This window comes from Crassostrea angulata, chromosome 5, assembly GCF_025612915.1.
Source record: "Crassostrea angulata isolate pt1a10 chromosome 5, ASM2561291v2, whole genome shotgun sequence".
NCBI classification, from domain to species: domain Eukaryota; kingdom Metazoa; phylum Mollusca; class Bivalvia; order Ostreida; family Ostreidae; genus Magallana; species Magallana angulata.
Genome location: NC_069115.1, coordinates 13,368,501 through 13,380,267, shown reverse-complemented (window position 1 = coordinate 13,380,267; position 11,767 = coordinate 13,368,501). Strand labels below are relative to the sequence as shown.

General features: G+C 32.2%; 1 protein-coding gene across 1 annotated transcript; it reads right to left on the bottom strand.

Annotated features, from left to right (window-relative positions):
* Positions 1–466: 466 nt before the first annotated feature.
* Positions 467–4,644, bottom strand: LOC128186236 (baculoviral IAP repeat-containing protein 7-B-like). Its single transcript, XM_052856017.1, is given in 6 exon segments — positions 467–663; positions 1,127–1,321; positions 1,421–1,604; positions 1,699–2,271; positions 2,273–2,619; positions 4,596–4,644. Coding segments are annotated over 6 exon segments (1,545 nt in total).
* Positions 4,645–11,767: the final 7,123 nt, after the last annotated feature.

Here is an 11,767-nt window from a genome sequence, read left to right as displayed (position 1 = left end):
CTGTAAATACATGTATATTATAGTTGTTTACTGTATATAGAATCATTACAAAAGTTTAGTGCTTGCGATACTTTATTCTTGCGTTTTCACACAAACGTCAGGATCGCTGTATAAAGTTATTGTGCTAAATAAGAAATCAACAGTATTCATGTTTAATAAAAAGTTTACCTATAAAGGTCGAATGGTATTGAATTTTACATGTCCGTTATTATTCACTTAATAACTAACACATATGTTTATTATTAAGAACACCTATCATTTACTTAAAATCAGTCAACGCACAGGGCATTTACGTGCAAATCACATTAATCAGTGTTCTTCACTTGGTTGAAATCTTTGGACAATGCACCCGGCACATTGTTTTTGTGTTCTTTTAAAATTGTGACAAAATCTATATCAATAAAAAAGAAATAACAGACATAGGTAAAGACAACTTTTTTGTCAAAATTTTGAACAAATAAGTTAGTCATGCTAGCCAAGTACGGACTGTGCCTTTCACAAATTGCCGACATATTGGACACTTCCTCATGGCGGGAGCACAGTCCGTACAGCAACAAAAATGTCCGCACGGCAACATGGCGATGGAGGCGTCCTTCTCCATACAGATCTTACACATCCTAAGGCCCTTCAGTTTTCTGTTCTCCGCGATCAACGAGAGAGTGTCTGTACGAAAGAAAAGTTAAAAAGATAGCAAATAATTTAATTAGTAATTTGTCCGATAAGGGATAAATATATAAATACAAGTAGAAATTTGATACAATTCAATAATTTTTCATCTTTTGTTTCTTCTTTGGTTATTATTAATATTAACTAATTATCATTATCAAACAAGCAACCACTGCCAAATCTGGGTGAATGTGAGCATGAATGTGTGAGTGGATGAATCAAAAATGGCTCTGAATTATATTATTAAAATGTTTGTATGCATATGAAAAAATAATAAATAAAAAAAAAAAAATACAAGTGGAAATAACAATTGCAGAAGTATTATTCATGATTTTATTCAAAGTTCTGCAAAGATTTTAATCGCCCCTCATAAGTGTACTGATTATATATCATTTAAGTTTTACTATTAAATAAGGCAACGACTGCAAATCATCAAGGTATTATAAGACAACATTTGTACCTGCTTCTTCAGATTCTTTTGTAACTGCCATTGAAATAGAATTCGTTTGCTGTTCATGAACATTTACACTTTCTTCGTTTGATCTTGAAGTAATGTCCTTGACCTTATCTGACGTTTTTGCAGCAAACGGTGGTGGTATGTTGTCTCCAGAGAGTATGACCCCCATTACATCCTCAGCCATGATGTTTATGCACTCTGAAAATAGAAATCGGTGTTGGACGGGGATTGTGTTTGACTTCAAATAAAAATTTGCGCAAAGAAAAGATAAGGAGAATGTCTTTATATTTCCCTGACCTTTTGTGTTTTTAAGAAAGTTGAAAGCTTGTTGTATAACATGACACGGATACCCCATTTCTAGAACACTTTAAAAAGCTGGAAGACTAGAAACATTCGGATCTGATGAACATTCAAAAATTATGTTTTCGGGTCCACTTGCCTGGTCTTCCGCCTGGTGTTCCTTAGCTGTTCCCCTAGCTTCCTGAAATTTAAGTTAACATGTATGTTGTTAAAAATCAACTTTGAAAATACCTGATACTATTCTTACATTTTATGTCAAGGGATTTAACAAGTACCAGTTCTTGATGCTGAATTTGAACCAGAGCAACAAACTCATCTCCTTTGTTCTGTCTCACAAAGGCACACTTCGGAAACCATCGGGCGTGTTCTGTCCATGGATCGTCTCCAGTCTCCCAGCTACGTAATCCTCCCCCACAAAAGAAACAACGGGTGTAATCGCCGTAGCCTGCATACAGAAATCCTGCTACAGCTAAATCTCTAGGAGTCTGTGATAGACTAGATGGCCAATCCGCAAAGGAACTCACTCTGACAGTCAGCAAGGAGTAAGATGGATATTTAGGTCGATCAAAATTAATACCTAATGGATCCAAGTTCCGAATGAATGCATTTATCTTATCCTGTTGTTTTCTCGTCTTAGTCAACAGGTTGTTTGACTTCATCTGTGACGCGAAAGCTTGTACGTCAGCTTTTTTGTCTTTACTATCAGTATTCGGTTCTTTTTTCATTTTGTTTCCAGACAAATCACTGTTTGAAGTTAACAAGGATGGTAGCCTATTGCTATTGCTAAATAAATCGTTACCACTAGCGTTAATTTGCTGCTTGAGTTCGTTATTATCATGCCCATTTTTTTTGGTTATTTTCAATTTGGATGTTACTAGTCGGCTGTGACGACAGCAGAGGACAGTCAGGAGACATTTTACGATGAACGACCTCAACGACATCGTCAGACCTCCAGTCTCGTTTTCTACAGCCACAAGCAAAGCAGATTGTGACGTCATTCTCCCTACAATAATAAAACCCCTGGCGAGCCAGCCTCAATGTAGAAACAGATTTAGAGGACGGGAAGTTATGAAAAGACTTTAGTCTGATTAGTTCCATATCCATAGGATGACATATAGGACGATTGACTGATGGAGAATTGTGCATCCATTGGCATAATATTTCATTCTGAACAAATTCGTCAAAACTTCGTAAACCTAAAATGAATTGAAAAGAGTTTATTAATATATTTAACTTGTTTCAGTTTGTGTGATTTCTTTTAGATCAATCGATTAATAATTCATAATTTTAATAATTGGAGGGATGGAGTTAAATCTTAACTCATTTTTTCCTTGATCTTATATCTTTGCTAATTATACGGGGTTTTTTTTTAAATCTTTTATCTATAAGAGCAAACAAGTATAAAAAAAAAACCTTTAATAATTAGCGTACAGACATACTGTAAAATTCTATAATTTGTATATTAATGCTGCATGTAAATGTACATGTTTTCATTAAAAGGACGTTTAAAAGTATCTAAGTGGCTGTCTTAAAACCATATATATTAATACATGTTTGTACATTGTATTAATATATATACAAAAAATAATGTGTTTAATTTTGGCAGATAGTTCCTTATTGTTTATGTAATATGTATGTAGAGATTCGTCGATAATCGATAGAAATGCATAACTAGGACTCACAATATTTGCATCTAATATACACGCCTACACACATACGACATACGAGTTAATAATAATGTGTTTTTGTATAATTAATTTACGTCAAGTATTAATCTTGTATCATGGTTAAAATTATCGTTTATAAAATGATATGAATAAAAACACCCGCCTTCTGGAAAAGGAATATTGTCAAAGAAGTGTCGAGTATTGATCCAACTGTACATTTTAAAGCGGGAAAATAGCTTGTTCTCTGTGACGTCATACAAAACCTTTCTTCACTTTATTTCTCCACGAAATCACCCCTGCGAATGTGTTCGGAATATTTCCTTTATCGTTGCTAAGTATGTAATAAATCCAGAGGTGCTCGAATGAAAGTTCATGAGAATTCACCGAGATTCGTTCAGTTCCTGTGAAATTTCTAGCGGAAGTATAAGTGCTCGAATAATATTTTCAAAATACGTTAGTACTGGTCGTTTTTCATATCATATTCTACTTTGACTTATGTTAAAACATGAACTGTTTTAAAGATGTACGTTTTATTAAACCATCTAGCGGTTATTTATACTAAACGATAATATACGATAATATTCAGAACAGAGTTATTGTTCGTGTTCAAACACGTATAAAGTGGTTGAAAATATAACCACTGGGTTGCTAAATAACATCCTAGCCATAGTTGATGCTTGTGGTGTGCAATACCAAGTTTTTAAATAAATAATCGGTTTCTGTTTTGGATTAAAACTTTTTATATATCAAGTCATTTTCAAGGAACATTCTGCATTAAATAGTATAGTCTGTTTTACTATTGATGCTATTACTAGGTCAAGTACGGATCGAAAATTAATCCTCAGGGAGAATCTCTACTAAGCATGTTAATTGTTACAACAGCAGACAAAAACTATTTTTTGTATTGTTATATTTATTTCTAGAACACATTTTTTCACCAATTAATGAAGATAAAGTTTAAATTCACTAAACCTGTAGATTTTATATTTGACTACAAGTACCTAGATTCTATGAAATATACTATAAACACGAGGTATGATTTTTACTGTGAAACTGAAAGGGTAAAACAAAACCACGTGGTCTAAAATGTAAATGACAATAACATTCGCAGGGGTAAAAATACAAGGAAAATAAAAACCAGGTAAAACTCTTTTGTTTTTCAAATTCTGTATGATAGTTTAGACAAGATATTAATCCTCACATAATCATGAATTCTCAATAGTTGGTCAGCATCTTTTTTGCGGTTGCTACTGAGAAGAAATTCTAGGATTCAATTTAGTTTTTCTTTATAATTGGGATTTTTAGCTTGTTTTTTCTTGCACTTTAAAAAAGTTTAAAAAGCTCGCTTCACTAGGCAGTGTTCACTTTATGTTTTTTCTACCTTTAAGCATCATTTTGAGAAGATTGAATGTTAATCTTGTAAAGTTAACTTTTTATGTAATCAAATAATACTTCTCCATTGAATTACTACGAAAAATATCCTTTGTTGTAAGAGTAATTCTAACTTTGATTCTGTGTCCAGTGATTCATTCGAAGGGTTTCTGAGGATGTCATTTCGATTGTTTGCTCTGTCTGTCTTCACGATATCTGTGCTAGAAGTTTGGTTCTTTTTAGTTGAACTCCAATGACGTTCTTCGCCTTCACCATCTTGAATAGTTGATTGACATCTTCTTTTTTTATAAAAATGTCTTTTCCGGTTTCGTAATTCATCAACTTATACTTGGTTTACTTCTAGTTTTCTTTTGAAGACGCCGATCTGGTGTGAAAATTCAATATCTTAATAAACATTTTTGAAACAGAAAATGTGAACTAAAGCCAAGCTCGTTGCAAGGAACGGGGATGTCTTCCGTTACAGCTTCAAGTCAAGAACTGATTGTCAACCAGTCTTAACAAGATAAATGTGAGCCAATGCTCACTAGTGATACCCCTGCTCTGATGTGAATATGCAAAATAAGCAAAGTCGACATTTAACAGAAAGCTGGCATCCGATTGGTACATATTAAATATATCCCACGATATGGCATGCCTTAACAAACACTGTGTAAAAATTTCAAGCATCTGCCATAAATAGCTGCTGAGAAATCTTTGACGGAAATTTGTTAGAAAATTTTGGCTAAATATAAACAAAGTACTCATTAAACAGGAAGTTGACGTCCGATTGGTACAAAAATATATCCCCCGATATAGCATGCATATGCCTATACAAATACTGTGTAAAGATTTCAAGCATCTGCGATAAACAGTTGCTGAGAATTCTTTGACAAAAATTTGTTTGAAAATGTTTGCTAAGAATAAACAAAGTCGTAATTAAACAGGAAAATGACGTCTGATTGGTACAAAAAAATATCCCACGATAAGGCATACCTATACAAATTCTGTGTAAAAATGTTAAGCATCTGCAATAAACAGTTGCTGAGAATTCTTTGACCAAAATTTGTTTGAAAATTTTGGTTAAAAATAAGCAAAGTCGTCATTTAACAGGAAGTTGACGTCCGATTGGTACAAAAATATCCCACAATATGATATGCCTTAACAAACACTGTGTAAAAAGTTCAAGCATCTGCGATAAATAGTTGCTGAGATAAATGCGACAGATATTTTTGTTACGGACGGACAGACGGACAGACAGACAGACACACAAGGGTAAAACAGTATACCCCCTCTCCTTCGGAGCGGGGGTATAATAAAACCACCCCCCTTCTCCTTACACGTGTCAGGGTCTTACAGATATTGATAGGAGGTCTTTTCACACTACCTTATTTCTGACATATCAGGGCTTTAGAAAATAATTTTCTATGTATTAATATAACTCCAAGACTGCGGAGTATTGAAGAGTTTGAACTCTCATAAAACAGATCAAGGCATGTCTGTGATAAGTTGGGGATATATTTAGACAGGAAAATATTGACTGCGACATTAAAACACTATTACGAACAGGGAGCTATTCCCTATAAGCAAAATGAAAGCGGGTATGCATGTCTTTATGTGAAGCTTTTAACTCTCATATTACGCAATATCCAAACAATATTATATAGTAATATTACAATTAGATTGATAAGATAATGAAGAACAACTTTTACAGCGACATCATTATCGTAGCATGTATCGTTTTTTTAAGTTATACAGCAAAGACTTTCCGGGTGCCTAGATCACTTATGTAAGAGGCCAGCCTCTTTTTTCTGGTCTCAAATGAAAGCCCTTAAATTTATAAACAACTTTTGTTCCATATGCATATAGAAAATATTTCAAACAAGAAAGCTACGAAGCAAAAACGTGAGTAAAATTTAGCAATTTTTAAAACATAAATTACGATAAATTGAAAAAAATCAAAGGACAACATTCAAAGTGTTAATTTTAAAGATTTCTGACTTTGGATTATTTGCTACGGACCATTTCGGAGCCTTTGTCCGCAAACGAATGCCCCTAAAGTTCTTTTAAAAAAGAGAAGAATTCGAACCCGGAAGTTTTGTGACTTAAAAACTAAAGCTACTTTAAAATACACCTTGAAAATTTGAGTGAAATAAAGTGACAAACAAAAAAGTTATTAAGGTTTAAAATACGTCTAAAAGAAGAATAACAATAATGAAGAATTACCATCAGAATCAGTACAAGGTCTTCCGTTGGAAACAGAATACCTTAATAAATTTACAGTTAAAAATAATAATAATGAAACTCTTGAATACCACTTGCTAGATTTCTAATGATAGTTAACATTTTCATTTTTCTTAAGATTTAAAAGATCGTTGGCTACTTACTTGTTTAGATATTTTATGATTATTAAATCGACGATAGTCATTACAATAGTTACTCCTTTTTTACAGTACTTTTTAGAGATATTTGGTCAACCAAAGTTTGAATATCAGACTTCTATTGGTAAGCGAGACAGATCTCTGTTTCAACCACTGTTGAAATACAACAGCTATTGAAAAAAAAAAAAATTCATTAGCGGTTGTGTATCACTTTGCAACCGCTATTGTAATACAACCTTTACTACAATGATAATTTAAATAGTAGTTTAGGAATAAAAGTCTTCATCAATATGACTTAGGAGCCGTCTGTCTGTACGTCTATCATTTTCCAGTGTGTAGAGCTCACAAGTATTTGCTATATTCAGCTTTAAACAGCGTTTCTGGGGGAAAAGTTGAGATAATCCTATCAAAAAAATTATATTGTAATAATTTGACAAAAATTAACTCTTTTCAAATTAAAACGAAGGAGAGTTTGTTATTAAAGGAACTCTATGAGGGGCTAAATCGATTTTCTACTTTAACTTCATATTGACCATTATTTCAATTCATGTGAAATTTTATCCTTTTTTAGTACTTCCCAGTAAAGTAGTTGAATATCAGTAAAACAATCTATCAAGTTTGTTGACATTTGATTGTGAATTATTTGAACTGCTAATCTCTGAGATCATCTTCTGTAAATAAAAGTTACCAGAATTGCACAAAATAATTGAGAACATTGCGAACTTCACACGTATATGTAAAGGTCCAGGGTCCAAAGACATCTATACATGTATTTTCTGATTTTGGTCGTGATTTGAACATGTAAAAAATGTGCACGTGTACAAGCACCAAAAGCGTGTAAGCTACACAATTTCTTTTTTTTTCGTTTTTAATGGCTATAACTACTCAATAACATTTAATATGTGTTATCAACTCAAATTCGGGGAAACATTGAATATATTTATAAGGATTGCCAAATGTCTTAATATTAAATGAAAAAATAAAGTCTTACTATCAAAACATATATGTACATTGTAGTAGCCATTTGATAAATACCAGTAAGAAATTGTTTATATAGGGTTTTTATGTGGTTATCTGAATCTCATAATCATGGTTTTTTTTAAATAAAAATCTACGTGGAATAATACGTGTGTAAATAAAGTGCGAGGGTTATCAAGTAGAAGTTACATTTTCTTGCTGCTTTTAATATGGTTAGAATCTTGAAATAATGTAGAATAACTCCATCGTTTAATGTCAACTTAATATTTAATGTTAGTATAATATATTGAAATTCCCGCCGATTTATACAAGCAATGATAATCGTGGATCATGAAAACATCAACGTAACACTGTTATATTGGAGACACAATATTAATATGTGTAGACCATCAGGCTTTGCGACTAATTTATGGATTAGACGTGGCACGTGTTTCCGTAACAAATAATCAATATCGGGATCATATAGGGGACATTTTGTATGTAATATTCACCGAAAAACAATCATCAGATATATACATTTTTTCTCTACATGTTTAAATACGGGTTAATAGCGTAAAAATTATTTTTTCACACAAACACGTATATTTTCATTGGTAAAAATCACATATTTTTATATCATTTAATGATTACTTTGTTATTAGTTTCGATGAAATCAAATTTATCGACCTCTTTTAGCTTAAAAAATATTAGTGTCGTTCTGCGAGGTATAGTTAAACGTGAATAGCATTATACTATGTGTTTATACATGTATGTTCATGCGAAGGTTCTCCAACCTAATATATCGTTATCAATTTGTATGTACAATGTTCATGCAGAATATTATTTCCACAAAAGTGTATTTGTTTTACGATTAGACTATCGAACGTCTGAGATAAATATTTGATGTTTGTTTCCGAGAACCTTCGAATGTTTAAAAGTATCCTTTACTAGGAATTATGTTGACAGAAATATTGCATGCTGTTATAGCCATGATTTCAGGAATATGTTGTAGTGAAGCATTTTATCTAAACACCAGCACCCACCCATCTGGATTATACATAACGTTCGTACAGTTTTTTTTGCTACCTAAATTTATTCAACGTCATAAAGTAAAGAGTAATAACGTTGGAGAAATTTTCCGACTCTAGTAAATATCGATTACACAATGACATACGTGGCGCTGTTAAATAGTAAACACGTAGTAGACCGGCATGCTTTGCGACTCATTCATAAATTTGATAAACATTGCCACGTGTTGATAGAAGAAAAAAAGTGTCGAATTTGTAAATAACAATCCACCATATGGAATACGATTTAAAAAAACAAAAACAAAACATAGCACCAAGTCTCACTTATTGATTTACACAGTTATCAGCTGGTCGTAAATTTAAAGCTGTATCATAGAATGTCGTATCTAGATAGCAATGTGTTAGTATTTTGTATATATGTGTCAGCTTTGTTTCACATATTCTTAACCAAATTACAGTGCTGCTATCGTGAAAGTTGACAAAACTATCCTATCCTATCCTATATCCTGTATCCTGCATCCTATCCTGCAAATAAGCTCTATCCTATCCTATCCTATCCCATACTATCAAAATATAGGAATGCAAGTTAAATGAAACGAAATTTAAAAATAAAATGATTTTATCAATTAATGTAGTACTCAAAATGAATAATTAAATCTTAAAACCGAATATTCATCGAGCGGGATAACTTACTTACCTGTGCTACGGTAAAATTAAATCGTACGCGGGATGGACACAATAACGTAAACAAACAGGTAAGCGATTAGATTTTTGATTTAATTATATTTATGCATAAAAAAAACAGATAAATAACCTCGATGCACTTATTGAGGAACTGTTTAGTCACATATTTTTATCAAATTATTTTCTTATCACATATAACTGAGCGTAATTCTCATTATTCGAGCAATTCGTTCGGCGATAAATGTAAACACGATCTGAATATAAATAATTACTTCAGGAAGTTTATATCGTTTATAGTTAAACCACTCGGAGTTATTTTTAAAAGTATAAATTCTTAAGCATTTATAGCTAGCTAACATTTATCAATTCGATATGTTCAGGTAAATATCGGACAGAAATATGCGTCCCTGTTATTGGGCATCGAAGAAATTATATTAAACGTGAATCAATGTATGATTCTTGTATACATGTTTATCTTTTAAAATGCAAAATTAGTCGTTTATAAATTCAAGCTTTTATTAATTTGCAGACTTTAAATGAAGTAAATACAGAAATCTATTTCTGACGTTGTCAAATGTTGCAATGAATTCTTGCAGTAACTCCGTACTTGCGTACGAATTGACGAAGATGTAGCGCCGACATTTTAGCGCGCATTAATGTTATGCACCGCGTTCTTGATATAATAATTATTTTTAACTGGTTTAACTTGTAAAACGTATTAAATTGACATTGAAAATACATTGTTTAGCCAATTTTCGTTTCGCAAAATAACTCTGAAATTTATACTCGAATCTGATTGGCTACAGGATGCAGGATAGGATAGGATAGGATAGGATAGAATTTAACTTTTATATTTCTATCATGTATCGAGCGTCCTGCATCCTATCCTATCCTTGTCAACTTTCAGGATAGCAGCACTGTAACAATACGTGGCAAGCTTACATAATGTCCATTACTAGAAAACATAATCCTAGAAACAGGCCGAATTTGATAAAATAAGCACGTCATGATATTACTAGATTGCTTGCATTAAGTGTACTTTACATGAAGTGACTAATCATCTTTTCTCATTATTCATCAAATATTAAATTTAAAACATTATATATATTTTGTGAACTAGATGTATTTTTTAAAAGAATTTGACGAAAAACACTCTGTAACCATATTTGATCATATAAGCAATCCAATATACCTAAGATAAAAAGCTATCTTTCTTGCAGAAAATGCAAAAATATTGTTCTCTCTTACCGTATGTCACAATGCGTGAAAAACGGAAATCTAGTTAGCTACAGCAAGGTCTCCAATCAAAGGGGCGTAACCAAATGTCAAAGTAATATTATAATATCATATAGTATAATTCTAATCTTAATGGCTTGAACATTTTCGTCGGTGTACACATATCAAATTTATACGTCATGCATCGGTCAAGGCGTATGTTCCATTACATCATTTCACAGATATGACACGTTCTTCTTAAAAGCAAATTTCTTATATTTGAAAGAATTCATATTTTTTTTCATTTTATTTTAATTAAGATTAAAGATGTAGAAAGATTTTAGTGAAATAGTGATGATGTGCTTAGTTTTGTGTAATCAAACTGTGGTAGCTTCTTTATAAATTTGGTGTGTACACCAGGAAAATTGCAACGTATGGTCAACATAAATGTGTTCGTGCAAAAAATGACCACTGTGGGAAAATAGACAGGGCTTATAATAATAACAAATTCAGCTTTTATTTTGTTTACTTTCATTATCGCATTGGTTTGCACTCGTAAAAAATACACGGGGAATACTATTAGTTTATCCAGGTCCAACCAAGGGCGTAGGGGGATTTACCCCGGTTTGTATTCAGTACACCCTAAGGCCACATCATACAAACAATTTTCCTTGTGCACATTAGCTGTCCTCACAACTTACCATCCTGATATTATACATTTTAACGAGGCCGGGTCTAATTTGTTCTGCCCTAGATTTTTGGATGAAACTTTTTACATGAATTTCTACTGATATGATTATTATTTTAAGATTAAAAAATAAGACATTTACCACACCGTATGTTTAGGGGGTCATATCAAAGTTTATTAATCTTTAACATAGGACCATATGGGATTTTGCTTGAAATGTATCAATTTTGCATATTTTTTTTACATTTTTCCTATCTGCCCTATGGATTTCTTTTTTTGTTCTACATATTAAAGTTATTGCTAAAAGGCATCAAGTGGTCAAATAAAAAAGACCTTTTACCTCCTGGATTGTTCCA